This window comes from Argentina anserina, chromosome 3 (genome assembly GCF_933775445.1).
Source record: "Argentina anserina chromosome 3, drPotAnse1.1, whole genome shotgun sequence".
NCBI classification, from domain to species: Eukaryota; Viridiplantae; Streptophyta; class Magnoliopsida; order Rosales; family Rosaceae; genus Argentina; species Argentina anserina.
The window spans coordinates 27960430-27979539 of NC_065874.1; the positions used below are offsets into that span (position 1 = coordinate 27960430).

The 19110-nt window shown below is 38.0% G+C and overlaps 2 protein-coding genes across 3 annotated transcripts; both read right to left on the reverse strand.

Annotated features, from left to right (window-relative positions):
- Nucleotides 1–1925: 1925 nt before the first annotated feature.
- On the reverse strand, nucleotides 1926–5553 carry LOC126788007 (nudix hydrolase 9). 2 transcript variants are annotated; one of them, XM_050513953.1, is made up of 9 exons: nucleotides 5466–5553; nucleotides 5272–5346; nucleotides 4971–5027; nucleotides 4769–4848; nucleotides 4329–4387; nucleotides 3921–4069; nucleotides 3417–3557; nucleotides 2991–3149; nucleotides 1926–2452 (listed from the first exon to the last, which is right to left on the reverse strand). In XM_050513953.1, exons 1-9 carry the CDS (start codon nucleotides 5547–5549, stop codon nucleotides 2345–2347), a joined length of 912 nt encoding a protein of 303 aa, XP_050369910.1. In that variant the 5' UTR covers nucleotides 5550–5553; the 3' UTR covers nucleotides 1926–2344. The 2 variants fall into 2 exon arrangements, with proteins under 2 accessions (XP_050369910.1, XP_050369911.1); XM_050513954.1 differs by lacking the exon at nucleotides 1926–2452 and adding an exon at nucleotides 2806–2900.
- Nucleotides 5554–15678: 10125 nt separating this feature from the next.
- LOC126788260 (3-ketoacyl-CoA synthase 12-like) lies at nucleotides 15679–17261 on the reverse strand. The gene has a single exon (XM_050514231.1). It carries the CDS (start codon nucleotides 17259–17261, stop codon nucleotides 15861–15863), a length of 1401 nt encoding a protein of 466 aa, XP_050370188.1. The 3' UTR covers nucleotides 15679–15860.
- Nucleotides 17262–19110: the final 1849 nt, after the last annotated feature.

Below are 19110 nucleotides of genomic sequence, written 5' to 3' on the forward strand. Positions count from 1 at the left end.
CATTACAATTTCAATGCATAAATAGTAGATTAAGTGATTTGTGGGTTGAAGTCATGGATTCTAAACAAAATGACGGATGCAACTTTTTTTAAGTCAAAAAAGAGGTGAAAATTCATTGACCTATTATCTTATGAGATTAGAATTCAGAAGCTACATGACCATTTATCAAATGACACCACCTGATTAGAATTTGATCATGTTGAACCTTCCAATATCGTTATCAATAGAAGTCTCACTCTCTGACGTTTTAAACTAAATATGATTGGAAGTAGACATTAACTTGCCGAATATATTAGTTTTCAACTGTTTGGTGAGTTTCAACTTTCAAGTACTTTATTCCTGCTACAAAAAAATTAAGTACTTCGATCTCTTGCATTCACGACAACCAGAGAAATCATAAGCTAAAGCAGCAGAATCTCGTCAAAAAGACAATTCAATCACAACTAGCAATAAACCATAAACTTATAAAATCTTTACAGAGAATCCCAGAGAGAAATTCAAAACCCAAATACTTAAGATCGAAGGAAGCAACAAAGGCTGCATGATTGCTGGTAATCACCAGAATCATACAATTCTTTTATCACAAGGTCCAAAGGAACCTGCAACTTTCGATCATGCAAATTTTCTGTGCTAGATTATGTTATATACCTCCCTCTTTGTTCCCTTATCTAAGTCTAATCACGAGTCCCACACTCGAACATAAAACATAAACAAACTCAAATCTCACATGGGAGCTACTAGGAGTAGATAAACTAAGCACCAATGTTCATGTTCTGCAACACTAACAAGAGAGATATCCGCACGTGTTGTTCCAGAAAAAAACGGTGCCCCATAATTTTTTCCCTCTCCGTTCTGTTTGATCGGAATCACTGAATCAGTGCACATAAGAGTGCTCCTACATGTTGCTGTCATTCTTGTTTAGGTAGATATTATATATACCATGTAAGACGATCTGATACTTAATAATATAGAACGTAATTAACGTATAAAGTTGATTGACTTAGCTTGGTTTCACCAATTGACTCACCTAATGCGGCTTTTCTTTCGTTATCACTTAACGTATGTTTCATACACTGTTGGGTGTTGACTGTTATAATTGTCCAATTTTCTAGTCAAAACAATGTAGCTAGAAAAGCTTCTAGGAGTAATGAAATATCTCGACTGCTCAGAAATCCCAGAACCTGCTTCATAAACCCTAGCACCAGGCTACAAAAGTTTCTACAAGACAAACTCAGTAAATAGGTCGGAGAGTCGAGTTTTTGACCACATGAGCAAACTACAATGTGATCGTTCCATTTTATCCTCAGCGATCTGTTCAGAACAAATTTGAAGGTTTTTTTTTTCAATTTTCGGTAGCAGATGCATGGGAAAAAAGAAATTGTATAGACTTAAAATTAGAATACTTGTTGCATGTAACGGCCGGAAACCCATAAAGGGGAAACAAGAACATAATATGGAATCATAAGTTTCATAACAATGTATCTGGCAAAGTGGGAAGTGGGAACAACTAACTAGTGGTATGCATACCTCTATTCTTAGCTTTCACTTTCGTGGACTCCAGGACTCCTACTCATCAGAAATGGGCGCTTTTGACCTTGATCACCAGATAGGAATCTTGCTTACCTTTCAGTGTGAAGTATACATATTTCTGACCTTTTATCTACATGAACATAATAATCTCAAAGGCAACTAGTAACAGACACAAATTTCTGACCACTATTTGAAAGAGTCGGTTGCATAGCCAAAATTTGAGCCTGATCTTTCTTACACAGTATAATCGATCAAATCTATGCTAATAGATCAAATTTTACCATGAAAGTCTTCCCTAGTACACTTATTTCTTAGCTTAACGCTTCTTGATGCAAATCTGACAATAGTCAGCAAGTGGATTGAGGTGCTTTGACACAAGTACGGGTTATAACTCAAACAAATACGATCAGAATGATTCTATTGGAAGCAAATCAACAGCCCAACATCAATAATTTGGGTTCTTCATACTTAGAGCACAGTAGGACAAACAATTTAGCACAAACATCACAACTACATCACAATCGAGCGTTCAGAATGCACACTCATAGACCATTGCATTGGCAAAGGCACTCTCATCTAATTTTGTTCCCGACTTAAGACCGCTTGTACGCCTCTCAATCTCTTAATGGACTTAGGAAATCGATAAAGGACTAGTCTTATGCAGCAATGATGAATCAAAAGCTTTCTATGATAATGTGGTGCTGCATAAGATTTCATTCTTACGAAATAATATTACAACAAGGAAAGGGAATTGAACCGTAGAAATGACCTTGGAAGCAGGTGAGACTTAGCGGTCCAAAAATTTGAGCAGTACTTATGCTCTCGCATCAGGCATTCTTCCAGCTTCTACCATTAACTTGTATAAAGCAAAACCGCCTTCATGGCAACCTGGCATTTTTGATGCCATGTTCTCCAGCTCCATCTGATGTGAAGAAAATTTCATGAGAACTTGGCAACTTGCAGCATAGCTTAGAAGAAATTTTGAGATTTATAAGGTGTGTAATTACAAAAAGAGGGATTAAGGTTTATCTGGGTTAAAATTTCATATGGTGTCTATTTACCTTAGCGAGGCCAGCACTATATCCCGTCCTCCATCTCAAAATTTATATTAAAAATTTTTTGCATGATAAATTCTCATTCTTAACACAGTTTAAATGTTGCAAACTTAGACAAACCAGAATATGACAAACCAGAATATGACAAACCATAAAGGTGACCTAATACTCCCCTACAGTCATTCAATGTCTCTACATTAGTCCCCTCTAATGCATTTCTATCAAACCAAGCTTCCATCAATATAAATATTGCCCACAACACCATCACAACAAATCCAAACACTCACATATGTAGTCTACCAATAGTCTTCAAACCTTGCAATTGATGAGTAAACTGTAAAAGCGTAGCTCAAATGCATTTCACAAAAAAGGAACTACCTCAATCAGATAAAATATCAAACTAACCATCGAAACTGTGTAAAGCTGAGTCGACTCAAAGCTGTCTTGTGCAGTAGTATACATTTGCTGAATTTCCTTTGAGCTGAGACTGCATTTCATAAAGAAAAATGCAGCTGGCCTCACATTCAACACCCTGCGGGATATACCAATGAAAACATGCTCGTACTGCATTGCAACCCAATAATTACCATTAGATGTTTTTTTCCCAACCGTAACAAATAATAACTGTGTAGTGTTAGCAGAAGGAGTTAATAACCATACTACAATGGTATGGTTGATAATTGAATTTATAACATGTAGTAATTAGACTGTCAAGCATTTCCCATTTCAGAAAAAAAAAAAAAAGACAGGCAAGAATTGATTTTATTTAAGTGGGAAAGAGACCAAATGCATATTGACCTTGCTAATAGAAACAATACAGATTGTACTCACAAGGGAATCTGAAGGTACTCCAATTTCTTCTACTACTTCACGAACAATGCTGTCGAACATCTCCTGAGAAACCTTCTTGTTAAGAAGTTCGAGGTCTGTCAAGTCCTTGTGATGATGAGATATTATTCCGACTTCTTGAGGCTGTTAATTATTAAATATTATGGCATTAGATCCAGATAATCAGGAACCATTTATCTGCAAAAGAGAAAAGCAATAAAAAAGCTTCTTATAGTCACTACAAGCATAAACAAAAATGTTTAAAATTACATTGATAATGCATGCAGGCACTGGAAGTTTGGATTAAGGATGAAACCATGATGTCTGTAACCACTAACCGCTATAGTCTACAGATGAGAACCCTGTTCTATGCTTGCATGTACGTGTTTATTTATAAATACAAATGTATTGCATGAATTTGCATCTAACCATGCAGAAAGACATTGAAGAAAACACACCCTTAAGCTGTAAAACAAAGTGGAAGATTTCATCTTTTAGAATATATACCTCCGGATGGCCTCCTGGGAAAACAAAGTGTCCAGGAAATTCCCCAACATTGTGACTTCTTTGCAACACAAGTACTTTCTTGTCAGATGTCTCCACAATAGCACCATTACCCATCGGACTTGAGGTGTGCTGACATTGTATAGCATCATCTACAGAAAAGCAAATCTGGACAGGATCAGGAGATACAAGTTATGTCAAAGATACCAAGCCAATTTTAATCTGTCACCCAAGTTGATTGCTAAGACTGAATTTTGCAACTTTTTACTCTTAATGGAAGTTGAAAGTAGCGGATAGTATAGCTAGTGATTGTAGTATCAGCCATCGTATTATTAATCATGTCAAAAATTGCTTTGACTTTCAACCAGAAGATAGAAGAGGATGAAAGAGTTTTCATTAAAGAATCTATACCTTCGGATGGAGCTAGGAACTTTTCCCATAAAGGATTTAAGTTTGTACCCACAAAAGTCCTGCAGAACAAGTCGATGAAAGATATAAAATTGAAAAAGTAAAAGCTCATTACACCAATACCCATCCAATTTCATTCCTATATTTTCTTTTTTCGAATGAGCAACCGGAGAGGAATCAATCACAAACTAACTTTGCAGAAAAAGTATTTAGGATTGGAATCTGTCAACACAACAAAGAGCAGAAAGATTGCCACTTTGATTCAAAAAGACAACACTACATGATAGATGGTAAGCCTAAGCGAAACTACTTCAAATGCTACTGTTAATACGCATCTAAATCTAAGAATTTTATAGGAACTCTACATCACATAAATTTTTTTACAGATCGGTACTGACATTTTTCAATCATTTTGTTGAATACACTTTCAGAGGAAGACGAACCTATAATCTGTCAAACCAAGGTGGAGGCATACATGAGACTCTTGGTTAGGTCCTCGGTTGTACCATATATGATGTCTGTGCTGCATAATTTAAGAAAACAAACACTACATTAGGAAACCAAAAACCCAACTAAACTATTCGATACATTATCTATAACTAAACTATCCTATATAAGTTTCAATGTCAGAGCGGATCCACATACCCTGAACTTTGTTCCATTGTACAATGATGGATTCCTCTGAACCCTTTGGTCCCATATCTATTTGCAAATTAAAACAAAGAAGTTTAGCCATACACAACAGAAATGTTGGTTTTGTGTTTACGCCCAATTAAAAAAACTAAGCTTGATATTTCTACTCAACACATAAACTTAAACCCAGAATCCAAAATTGAAAATACTACATTTCAAAAATGATTGTATAGCCGATATCACAAGCTTCTCTAACTGTTGTTAGAATCCAATTGAGCTTAGAAATGTATAACTAAAGGAAGTAAAAGTTCACCTCAGAAATAGAATTCTCCAAGTTGATATCAGGATGGGGGATTCGGTCATATAGTTCATCAAAAACCACGGAAACCTTTCAAATAATTCAGAAACAAATGTATGAGACAGTAAAATCAATATGAACGTGAAACTTTTTGCAAAGTGAATTGTAAATGCAACCAAGTGAATTAAGGAAATGAATATTCAGAGGACCTGTGAAGGTGAGAGACCAGATGGGCATGAGAGCAGAAGCTTGTACGGCCTCGTTTCCGTTTCAGTCTCTGCATCCAACTCCATATCTGTGATTCCGTGTCATAATGTTCTGGGAATTGCGTGCATGGTTTCTTTTATTTGGGTTAATGGAGGCCCAAAGTTTAGGCCATGTTGCTATGGTTTGGGCTCTTGATGCCGTTTAGGTTCTTCACCTAAATTATATTTTGGGAGATTACAAGGGAATAAATATCGTTAATCTTTGTTAAGCTGAGATGCGTGTGTGTGTAGAAAATTAAAACCGAGAGATTATTATGAACATCCTCATCATGTTGTTGCTAACAAAATTGTTCACAAGTGTATTAGCTACTGCTCTTCTCGAAAGGTTGAAATCGGCGAGATTGCATGATTTTTCAATAGTTGTTGTACGTTAAAGGAGGTTCGATTATGTTCTTATTGGTGTCCGGCTTGATCATGTTGCTACACCTCGTGTGTTCACTCTATCATTCAAGATTTAACAAGGCTGATTGCTTGGTTGATGCAACACTATTTCATATGTGTGTATCAAGAAGCAAACTTCGTCGCACATCATGTTGCAACTTTGGGTCTTTCTTCATCCTCTCCTGTATTTGGCTTTTGATTTAACTGTGATTCTCTATTTGTATCCCCAACATTCTATTTGGATCAACTAGGAAGTCTTTTAGGGGTGTATTGTATATGGAATTAGTAGGAGTTTTAAAGAAATTTATGGGAATTCAAAGTCTAGGTGTATTAGATCAATATAGACTTTTAATTACCATATAAGTCTAGGTGTATTCAATTAGGATTTTTAAAAATCATTATAGAATCTATAAAAGTCTGAGAGTATATTTTTAAAAGTCATTAGGATTTTTCTTATTCTTTATGTTATATTCTTACCTTGTATCTTTACACTTATTAAAACTGCATTCTCATATGTGAATATATGTTTAATGCTAATAATAAAAATAATGACGATGAAAAAATACGTAAGAAGAAATGAGAATAATAATAATCATATCAATGTCTCATGAACACTGATTTCTTTAACTTGAAACTTTCTAAACAATTTATTTACTTCCATTTGTTTAGTACATATTTGTCGATAGATTAAATTTGAAGGGTTTCTTATAATTTTTCTTAAATAATTGAGATTCTCTAATTTATTTGTAATAGACACAACCAATAAACTTGCTTAGAAAAAAAAATATTATTCCGTATAAAATTTTCTTAAGATGCATTAATCTTCGTCCAATAGCACCCACGAGGTGTCAAATAACCCATAAAGCCAACCTAGATACTTAGGACGCAACCGGGCACCCGAGAATGAAGCAAATTATCACAGAATCATGGACTTGTAGTTGAGAGACATGGTATGCATACTATTCAGTTATCATGCGTTATTTTCTTAACTAACAAAAAAAAGTAGTTTTAATTTATTTTTTTTAGTATTGAGAAATCTATGAAAGTCGATCAATATCAATCATCTAGATTTCATGAATCAATAAAAGTTTGTAGAAATCAGCCAAAAATCAGTGATTGAAATACGTGATTTTAATAATTCTATGAAAGTACGTATATTTTTAAAAGAGTCCGTGGAGTTTCCCTTTCCAAAATGTATGTTAATTAAAATAAGTTCACACATATCTATATACAATACACCTTTCTTAATTTAATTTTCTGTATGATTTTAAGTCATCCAAGAGATAAAAAAAAATGGTCCCCTTAATAGCATGAAATTCAGGACTAACCTGCAATTGTGGTAAAGATGAACACAAAGAACAAGAGAGAGAATATAGGGCAATTTTTTGTATATTCCCAAATGATCAAAACGTACATTAGAAAGAAAAGAAAAGCTATTTATAGTTTTGGAAACTATTACAAAACCAACTGAAAAGAAAAAGACCAATAACAAGCTGACAAATAAAAACCACGAGATGATGTAATTCTCTCTAACTGTAGCTGATTCAGGAAAATCAATGGTCAACACCCTAGCCTCAGGGGTAGATAAGTTGACTTTGTACTCGATCTATCGTTGCAAACAAAATTAAGTCGTCTTCACATACTCCATACTCAGTAGGACTATCTACTCAATTGTACCCAAACAATGTTGGATATGGTTCCACTGGTAATTAATTAATAGAGAAAAAGACAAGTTTTGATTATTTTATCATTTTTCTCTCTAATCATCTCATCTATATTTAACGGTAAATCAACACAATTATTGAGCAATAAATTCATCGAGTATGTTGGCATAGGCTTATGCCTAGTCATAATCAACGTGACTATTAGCACACTTAGGCTCAAAAGCAGCCAAATCCCGCAGTACGGGCATGGAGCCAGCTATACCAGTTGTGCAACGAGCCGCCCCGCGGCTCAAACCAACTACAGACGCGCTCACACGCGCAGCTCAAATGAAGCTCCAGAAAACACCTTAACTGGACCAAGTCCCACATCGAAGGATGAGTGAATGATCTACCTCAACTCAACTATTAAAGGTCAAACCCTTGACCTCACAAGGTAAGCAATCCAGACTACTTACTGTTACTCTGTAAAAACTACTGCCTATTTGACTTAGGCATCAGAGAGTTAAAGACCACGCCGCCGTGGTCTCTATTCTAACGGGTTGTGTTGTTTGTGACATGGAAAAGAGTAAGGAGCACGATACATCTCAGATCAACGTACTGGAGTGAACTACACCGTCGTAGTACACTGCATTAACATACATGCACTGGACTTAACACCGCTCGTGATACGCTCACGCATATCTAGGTCTTGACCCGGAAACACATGAACTTCACTCTCCCCAATCTCCTCACGGTCTGACTCCCTTGGACTCGATGACGCGCTACTATCCCAATTAGCTAACACTTCCGCAAACACTGCAGCACGATCACTACTACGCAAGGGGCTACCTCTGCTACGTCGCAACAAGTCCGCGTAGTTTGCCTCCAATTCACTAGTCCAAGATTCGAACGAAGTCAACGCTGACCAAACTCCTTTTGCAGGCGTGGAATCGCTGTTAGTTAGTACATTTACGCTAGGCATTACGCCGCAGCAAAAAAAACCGCAGTCAAGCACGAACAACCTAAACCTAGAAGTTAGAGAGTCGATCAAATCTAACCTAGAAGAATACCGCAATGGCGAACACGAAGAATACCAAACCCAGATCTAGGCGACATTCATCAACAACCACCCAAACAAACACCCTAAGTCGCCGGAAAACATATCCCCACAGATTAAACAGATCCAAAACAAGAAATTTTGTCCGAAAAAGCCAAAATCTACCAAAACTCATAAGCAATGATAAGGGGTTTCAAGAGATAGAAACCTTGAAGACACTTCCACAACGATTTGCACACCAAGTCAAGCAAGATCTCGACTTAAGGAGAAGAAGACGGTTGAGAGCCGAGGAGGGAACGAGAATTTTCAGGAATTTGAAAAATTGAGTCTCAGATGGAAATGACACTTTCTCTCTCTTTCCCCTCTTTTATATTAACCCTAAACTTGATCGTAACCGTTGATCTCTCACGGGCAATTGTCAGCGATTGATGTTGAATGGCATAGAGAGGATCGCAGCCGTGACCCGAAAGGTGTCTTTCCGTATCTTGCCACGTGGCATGCGAGTCACTGAGGCGACGCAACGAAACGCACGCAATAACTGCCTCGGTCTCTAACGTCACGCCCCTGAAATTGAACCGTCTTGGGGACGCTCATCCACTGCATGAAAGCCACGTGCCACCTGCAGAAGGAGTAGCTCCCCCTCCTGCCACATCACTACGCTCAAGATAGCGTTCAAAGACGTCCTACGCGTAAAGTTCACTACGCTCGAAAACAGCGTCCAAAGACGCCATACGCGTAAAGTTCATGACGGACACACTACGCTCGAAAACAGTGTCCAAAGACGTTCTACGCATAAAGTTCACTACACTATGACGGACGCACTACGCTCAAAGACAGCGTCCAAAGACATCCTACGCATAAAGTTTACTACACTATGATGGACGCACTACGCTCAACGACCATTTCATCGACATCCACAGCTGAGAAGAGTCATTCCTTAACCGGGGAGTGGGGGGACTCCGAGTGGGGCTCAGCGAGCCCCGCAACGCTGATTATGGCAAAACACTTATTTTAACTCCCTAGTCAAGAAATTATCTCTTAGAGTGGGAATTTGGGGGGATTTGTTGGCATAGACTTATGCCTAGTCATAATCAGCACGACTATTAGCACACTTAAGCTCAAAAGCAGCCCAACCCTGCAGTACGGGCATGGAGAGAGCTATGCCAGTTGTGCAACGAGCTGCCCCGCGGCTCAAACCAACTACGGACGCGCCCACACACGCATCTCAAAGGAAGCTCCAGAGAACACCTCAACTGGACCAAGTCCCACATCGGAGGATGAGTGAATGATCTACCTCAACTCAACTATTAAAGGTCAAACCTTTGACACTCATAAGGTAAGCAATTCAGACTATTTACTGTTACTCTACATAAATTACTGCACATCTGACTTAGGCATCGGAGACTTAAAGACCACGCCGACGTGGTCTCTACTCTAACGGGTTGTGTTGTTTGCGACAAGGAGAAGAGTAAAAAGCACGATACATCTCAAATCAGCGTAGTTGAGTGAACTACACCGCCGTAGTACACTGCATTAATAGAGTATGTGAACAATATTGACAAAATTTATGTAGAAGTCCTCCTCAAGTAGTCCTTATGCAATCCTCTCCACACATGCTATATGTACTATCAGTAGAAGTCCTCCTAATTAGATACTGGCTAGCTTGTGCATAAAGTGTTTGTATAGTATGTTTCTTATTTCTAATAATAATTTTTGGTTAACTATTCTATCAGATCGATTGTTAAAGATCATTTTCATTATAATTTGGCCACTAATTACGTACTTAGAGTGAAATCTGGCCTCGTCAGAGAACTAATGCCTCCAATTAAGGTGGTCACCGGCCAGAAAATGATATATACTTTACAGTAAACATCGCATAGGCTATAGAGACCCGTCGATCTTTAAAAATAAACAATAACTTCAAAGTAATTTATAATTGGTGGGGAAGATCTCAGTAGATGAGTCAAATTTAATGCATGCGCACAGTCGGCAGTCGGGTTAGCTAGCTCGATCGATCCATCGATCTCCAGAGCTAGAGAAATTCAGTTATTGGGAGGGTGATGATTTTCCAGTAGCATCTGAACTGTATGTGGACCCGTCACCCGTGGATCATGATCTGCTTGCTATTCTGGTTAGTATCCATTCCGTTGTTTATTATTACCAGCTCTTTTACAGGCGCCCTACTTCAATGTACTTCAATGTTTCTGAAAGATTCTGCTGGCATTTTCTGCAGTGTGTCGATATCCAGAAATGAATTTATAAAGGTTTTTCATTTATGAAACCACAAGCTTCTCATGTACAGTAATATTACTGCTCGGCTTATCACTGTTTGCATATATATTCCTCCTGGTGTTAATTACTGTTCAACCGCGGCGCGTCTCAGTTTCAGATAAAATTTTAATTGTTTCCTCATTCAAGGGAAGAGTAAAGAACAAGTTCGAGTCCCCGTGTGGTGTTTCCCTTTTCGGGGGGTTGGAATCAAATCAATCAATCTCCTGTTTTGTAATATTAGCTTCGATTTTCTAGCCTAATTTTGCACCTAATTTGAAGATAGATGTTCTAACGTCTTTGGACTTATAGTGCATGTTTGGTACCTGGTATTTATGGCTCGTTAACCGGCCGAGTTCGGGCCGGGCCTTATTATATTTCGATAAAACGACGGATTGAGTCGGATATTTTTACAAATATGAAGATTCAAACCCGCCTATCTAAAACGGGCATTGCAGACTTGTATTAGAAAAAAACATAATACTCTTATTTAAGAGTTTTGAACAATAAAAGAATTATTATAAAACATTCCCAAAAAAATCACAAATAAATTCTAGTTTCGAAATATTGTCGATCGAACATCAGTAGATGTGATCGATATATATATTTAGGGACCATGCGGTCAACAAAAAAAGAAGCTTTTTTTGACATATTTAAACCCCCATTTACCGGAGCTTTCCCAAATGGGTTTCCTCGGTGCGACCACGCACAAACGATGACAAAAATTAAGTGATTTCAAATATGTAAACAGCTTTCGGCATTCACATTTTGGTAATGAGTCCTCCCTTAGGACATACTAGTGGTATTTTTGTTTATCGGAAATTCCAACGGTCAAACGAGGTCTGAATTAGATGAAATTTTTATAGGGTCACTAAATATATATATATCGATCACATCGGATGGTGTCAATCGATCATGAGAAGTTTTCTTCATATAGTCGTTTTCAAAATGTGATAATTTTATTATAAACCTGATATAAAAGTTATGATACATTAGTCGACACTTCGACGTTCGATAACTTCAGTTCGAAATATGGTTGATCGACACCAGCAGATGTGATCGGTATATATATTTAGGGATCTCATACAAATTTTGTCTATTTTGGACATGATTTGGCCGTTCGTACATATGGTAAAAAAGTCGTTTTGACATATTAAAACCACCATTGATCGGGGCTTTGCCAAATGGGTTTCATCGGTGCGACCGCGCACGATCGGTGAAAAAATAGGTGATTTCAGATATGCAAACGGCTTTTGGTGTTCACATCTTGGTAATGGGTCTTCCTTTAGGGCATATTAGTGGTGTTTTTGGTTTACCAGAAATTCCAACGGTCAAACGAGGTCCGAATTAGATGATATTTTTACATGGTCACTAATATATATACCGATCACATCAGCTGGTGCCGATCGATCTTGAGAAGTTTCCTTCATATAGTCGTTTCATAATGCGATAATTTTATGTTAAACCTAATATAAAGGTTATGATACATTAGTTGACACTTCGGCGATCGACAAATCTAGTTCGAAATATGGTCGATTAAGACCAACAAATGTGATCGGTATATATATTTAGGGATCTCGTAAAAATTTCGTTTGTTTTAGTCTTTTAGATATGGTTTGACCGTCCGTACCTACGGTCAACAAAAAAATAGGCGTTTTGACATATTAAAACCCCAATTAACCGGGGTTTTGCCAAATGGGTTTCCGCAGTGCGATCGCTCACGATCAGTGACAAAAATTAGGTGATTTTAGAAATGCAAACAGGTTTCGGCGTTCGCTTCTTGGTAATGGGTCAGTCCTTATGACATATTAGTGTTGTTTTCGGTAACCGGAAATTCTGATGGTCAGACGAGGTCTGAATTAGATGAAATTTTTAGAGGGTCACTAAATATATATACCGATCATATCGACTTATGTCGATCAATCCCTAGAAATTTCATTCATATAGTCGCTTCATAATGCGATAATTTTATTCTAATAGAATATGTATGTATAATATTTCATTACTTGGAGGGCTTTTACGAGCCGGACTTTACGTGATTTTATGGGTTAGACCTTGTGGGTTTTGATGGGCCGGGCCAGGTTTCACACATCTAAACTAAGTCCGACCCTCTATCAACGGAAGCAGATTTTGGCTGGCCGGACCGGGTAAAAACCGATCGGGCTTGCGGGCCTCCGTGGGCTTATCAAATCCGCATGTTAAATGATGAGACCTACTAGGATTAATCTGAGGCACCTTAATATTAATACTAGTTCTACTCTCACTTGAATACCCTTACACAATACTAATTTATACCATGTTTGGTGAGCAGTGTTGCATAAGGAGGCACACTGTACTCAAATTTTCTGGGTTTAGACCAAATTCAACAATAATTGCATCAAATTCAGCAAATCTTCATCAATTTAATATAAATGGCAAATACAAAAAGCAGATTAAAACCCAAAGAAGTTGCATAGTAAAGAATCCATATTACAATTTCATCAAATCAAATCAAAATTTTCACCCAAATTTTCCCAATTACCTACAAATCTTCATGATGTGGGTTCATCCTTAGTTTTCTTTTTCTTCTCAGTTTCCCAATCAAACTCGAAGCCTTGCATGAATCACAACCCTAATAACCAAAACCCATAACCCAATTCTCTGAAACTGATTCTGAAAATCGACATAAAACCTTTTGATTGCCAACTTACTGAGAGAGAGAGAGAGAGAGAGAGGACCTAGTACCCAAAACCCAATCTGCAATCTCCAAAATCGGTTCTCAAAATTGGTATTTGTTGCAGATTTGTTGAGGAGAAGAGGAAAAAAAAACAGACAAGAGAGCAAAAAAACAAGCAGATAAAAAAGGAGGCTAGTACTAGCTAAGGGTCTCATAAAGGAGCACCATAACACTACTTTACGAGGCTGAGAGCCATGACCGGTGCTATGTTATGCCAATTACCCTAATAGTCCTCCACACCAAACATGGGCCTAATTTCTTAATATCCCTTATATAAGGCATACCACTTTGTACTGCCATGTTTGATCCGTAATTTCATTGTGAAAATGAAGATAAAAAAAGCGTTGTCATTTTCACTATCATTGTGGTGCACTATGTAGCACAGATATAGACACGAATGTCTGTATTAGACACAATTTCATATGTGGAAACAACACATGAAATTTTTATTAGACATTGACACGTTTTGGATAAATTAATTAAATATATTTTTTTAAATTTATATACCTAATTAAGATAACAAAATTATATTAGATAATTATTAATAATGATAACTATTAATAAACTTATTTATAGTTATAGCTTATATATAGAGATTCAATGTTTTCTTGATTCTCTATCGAAAAAAATATTATATTGATTCGTTTTTATAGATTTGCTAACCATTTTTTAGTCCCCCGATAAAGTAAAGCAAGCAAGGCCAATATTAGGGAACTTACCTATAATTAAGACCTTATGGAACCCACTCAGTCAGTCAGGCAGTCAGGCACTCACCCCATATAAAGTAACAAAACTCTTTCACTCCACAAACAACATATTTAACACCACTCAAATCCCTCCTTTGATATGTCTGGTGTAGGTTGTAATAGGGGCTTTAAGCTCTAATATTTATTTTTCTTCTTTTTACTATCGAAAAAAAAAAACACCACTCAAATCATACCTTCTCTCTCTCCATCGACGATAGTTTCAGAAAAGAAAAATTCAACGGGTAGCTCCGCCCAGCCAAGTCTACTCCTTCTCCAACCTCTCCCTCTCTGCCATCACCCCGCTAACCCACCAAAGCCAAAGTCTCCTCCAAGCTCTCCTTCAACTCCACTATCTTTGTCAACCCCCTCCAAAGCCCCCTCACCCTCAACTCCCGCTGCCCCCTCGACCCCATCAACGGCACCGACCTCCGCTGAGCCTCCATTGTTTGGTTCTGCAGAGAAGGAGAAGAAGAGAGAGACCTGATTATTTGTGTGTCCATAGAAGAGCGTGTGTCCATTACATAGTTCGCATGTCTGATTCGTATCTGAAAATGAGTTCGCGTGTCCGTGTCCGCGTGATACGCAGGCTAAGTGACGTGTTCGTGCTTCTTAGGTCGTGCGCTTATAAATCTAACTACTCGGAGAGCATAGGTAGGAAATTGCATGACTAAACCGTAATTAGGAATCTACGTGAGTTGCGTATAGTCTAGTACGTCAATGAAGTCTTTTCCACATGCCTATCGGCTATCAAACTAACTTGCGTACTTAAGTCTACCGTGATAAGACTTGTAATGAGTTTGACAATAAGGAGCTGTTTCTCCATATGTATATGGATTCGATCGAAGTGACAGTTGACACTTCACCTACGAATGAAACAAATATGAACAGCAACGCCGTTGAAGCTAAAGTTCACCCACCCTATGACACTACTGTGATATCGTCTAATAATAAATCGGAAGAATCCTTCTTGCCATTGCCACCACTTTCATTAATTTTCCTAACTAACATACCAGTATTTTTATTATAAAAACCGATGCCGTAACACTCGTACTATATGGCCATATATAGTTATACAGGGGGCGAAGTAATATATGCATCACAGAGTAATATATATATTTCTCATGCATCACAATGGCTAGCACTGCTAGCATATACGGCAGACAATATGCGTACGCAATAACTAATTCAAATGATTATGACAATAAAAACATGGCTTCTTCTTTACAAAAATACATATAAAAAGCAATCTGCATACACAGAAATGAAACTGGACAAGCAAATGGGTTCTACTTCTTTTTTAATCAAACAAATCAGAAGCAGTACAGTTATGATGTCGAGAATTTTATGTAAAAGAAAAAAAAGAAAAAAATATCAGATCTGTCCAATATGGATGCCACATGGTAGAGTGATTCAACAATAGGGAACTTTTTAGTATACAGAAAAGAAAAAAAAAACAAAATACATTCAGAAAGAAATATGAGAAAAGAAAAAAACACGTTTGAGTACGTAAAACAATTTACCATGATTTCATAGATAATTTTCGAGCATGAATGTGCTAGGGTCCTCTTGTTGAACCCAACCAAATTTCTCCAGGAAAGGGTTGGTCAAGGACTTTGGTGGGTACATGGAAATTTCATCTTTCCACACATTGCCATCTTCCAAATCCCTCACCACCTCCAGAAAACAGCTGTTGCATTTAAAGCCAGCACCAAAGCTTATCATCAACACAGTGTCAGCCTTCTTCAGCCTCTTCTTTGCCTCCATGTAAGCCAAGACATACCAGAGACTACTTGCAGAAGTATTCCCAAATCTGTGGAGTGTCATTCTTGCAGGCTCTAGGTCATGTTCAGTGAGGCAAAGACTCTTGCCGATTCCGTCGATCACCGCCTTTCCTCCGGTGTGGATGCAGAAGTGATCAACACCAGTCTTGAAGTTGATCAATGGTTTTGGTGGAGAAGTCCCTAGTCCCTTGGTGGATGAGCTTTGTCTCAGTTTCCACAAAAAGGTAGCTAGTATAAACCTAACTAACTCCCTGATGGGCAAGATCTTGGGAGAGATCTCCCTAAGGTTGTCCACAAATGCTCTTGTGGCAGCCTTAGGCAAAATCTTGGAGAGATGAAAACCAAGCCTCCCTTGCTCATCTTCTTGTTGTATGCAACAACCATATGACTCATCTTTGGCCCCATGATGGGTTCTAACCAAACATTTGAGTTTGAACATGGCTTTGTCTTTCAAGGCCCTTTTGTTAGTCATGAGGACAGCACAGCCACCAGACCTGAACAGACAATTTGCAAGAATCATGGATCTGGCATTACCTGTGTACCAGTTGGGGCTAAGTGACTCTGAAGTGACCACAAGGGCATAAATGTTATTGTTTGTCTTGAATATGCTCCTGACTAACCCAACGGAGATTAGACTTGCTGAGCAACCCATCCCGCTGAGGTTATAGACCTTTATGTCCTCTCTCATCTTGTAGTGGTTTATGATCCTCGAGGCTAAAGAAGGCACAGAAGCAAACATTGACACGTTAACCACAAGCACATCAATTTGTGAAGGGGAAAGGCCTTGTTTGTCCAACACCTTCTGAATGCTGTCGTGGAAGAACTCCTCCATCTCTGTGATTGAATCTTCCAATGTAGGACATGATTCCCTACCGTCAAACATGATCCTAGGCGCATACGTCTGCTCGCCAATGCCGGAGCTCACTATGGCTTTGAGGAGGAACTGGTACTCTAGCAGACCCAAATTCTTTGTCCTCTTGATGATCTCCCCTGAATACTCTGTGTCAAGCTTTCTATCATCTGTGGGCTTGTGGCATTCATAGTCCAAGATGTAACATTGTTGGTCTCTTTTTTTATCATAACGCTTCCACAAAGTGAAAATGAAATACAAAGCTGAGAAAGCATAGAGTATACAAAGAAACTCCATGATGAAATTATGTTAGGGATAGGGGGAGAGAGAGAGAGAGAGAGAGAGAGAGAGAGGAGTGGAGTTTCTATGAGCTAAGCTAGGTAGATGGGAATTGAAAATGAGGTACTTATAAGAAGAGAAAGAAGAAGAGTCACTGCATGTGACATTACTAGAGACCTCATTTAAATCCCTCAACTTCCACCAAACTTTGATTGATGTGTATATGTTTGAGAGTTTGGCTTGGCTTGGCTATTAATCTTTATCTCCATATCAATCAAGTCACATCTTAAGCATGAAAAAGTAAGAACGAACTTGCAGGTGGGTATCTAAGCTGCTCATCTTGGACACTTCTTTAACCCCCCCCCCCCCCCCCCCAATGCAGTATTTCTCTTCTAAAGTGCAACTCTTTTAAAGTGCAACTAGTTGTAAATTATTATTTCATTAATCTTATTAAGTTTCATTAACCTCCATATTTTCGTCAGGCGGCGACCAATGACAGGTAGGGGCTCTATCTCTACCTCTGTTGTGTTGCTGATTTGGATGGGATCTCTTGGCTGGGCTCTTGATGGATGTTTTTGAGATTAACTGATACTGTTGGAGATTGAAGTTTTTGTTTCTGCTCGGTCAATGAATTCTTGGTGGCAAAGTTGGTTTTTGGAGGCGTTAGTGGTCTGTGTGCATTGGTGGCATACTCTCCTTAGATTTTCGGTTGATGTCCAGGTTTTGTTGGTGGGTCTTTGGGTGGCTTTGCGGTGGTGGTATTGTGATCCTTGCATCGACAATGATTTCTTCTTTGGGAGGGAGAGGACTAGTTCTAGGTTGGTTGGATTACATTTGGTCTTGAACTCCTGCTCTTTGGGTGTGTTGCCGGGCTTGTCTTGACAGTAAGTTAGGTATATCCTAATGATATGTCAGTCTCGTCCTAACTTCTATCTTTTCAAGTATTTTGTTTTTTGTATGGACTTTAGTTTTTTTTTGGTTACTTTGCTTTGTTACCGAAACCATAATTGTCATGGTGTAGGTCTTCTTTTCCTTGCATCGTGTGAAAGTGTTTAGATAGATGGTATATCCTATGTATTACTATGGTACTTGTACCAGAAAGCTATGTCTATTCTAAAACAAGTGAATATGTAATGACCTTCTTAATTTGTGTTTGCCTTATTTAATGAATTCTCAGTTCAAAATAATAATAATTTGGCACCAGCAAGTACTGAATTCAAAATCAAAGTTTGAACTATAATAGTTCACAGTTAGTAGCTCAATGTTGTAACCAACATTTAAGAAAGATGAGGTGGTAGCTGGAAAATCCGTGTTTTCTTTTTAGTTGAGAGAAGAAAATAAGTGTACGCAGTGCAATTGGCTAATGCTGCATGTGGTTAATTACAGGACATATATCCAACTCAGGAGCACAGACCTAAATTACCGAAAAAATGGTTCGATCAAACACAATTATTAAGGATTTTGAACCATATGACCGTTATTTTTGTTCTTCACAGTTGTCTCTTAGGTTAATTATCAACAAAGTGTAGCATACTCTAGTATCTTAATTATAATTTCATCCCCTTTTTACAAAAAAAAAAAGAAGAAGGAAAGAATAGATCTATGTAAGTTTGATCTTCTTTTGTATCATGTGAGGCCTTGGTTTTCAGAGAAGCCCTGAATTAAGAAAAACAAAGTTTACACTAGTTCTAGTGTATACACTCTATCTGCAGTAGCCTCTTACAGAACTAATTATGTGGTGATTTGAAGATGTTACGTACGTGGTGCACGCATGAAAATGCCTATCAAGAATGGCATTCTTCCTAGTGCGAGACGTGGAAGCCCAGATACAATCTTGCTATCTCTAATTGATATATAGTCTCAGCTT

What these genes read in the sequence shown, in the direction of transcription:
- LOC126788007 (XM_050513953.1), bottom strand. Translation starts at nt 5,549, where the DNA reads ATGGAGTTGGATGCAGAGACTGAAACGGAAACGAGGCCGTACAAGCTT. An exon ending in ACAATGGAACAAAGTTCAGG is followed by an intron (nt 4,849 to 4,970) that starts GTATGTGGATCC and finishes TAAATTATGCAG; the next exon opens with CACAGACATCATATATGGTA. An exon ending in TCCCAGGAGGCCATCCGGAG is followed by an intron (nt 3,558 to 3,920) that starts GTATATATTCTA and finishes AATAATTAACAG; the next exon opens with CCTCAAGAAGTCGGAATAAT.
- LOC126788260 (XM_050514231.1), bottom strand. Translation starts at nt 17,261, where the DNA reads ATGGAGTTTCTTTGTATACTCTATGCTTTCTCAGCTTTGTATTTCATT.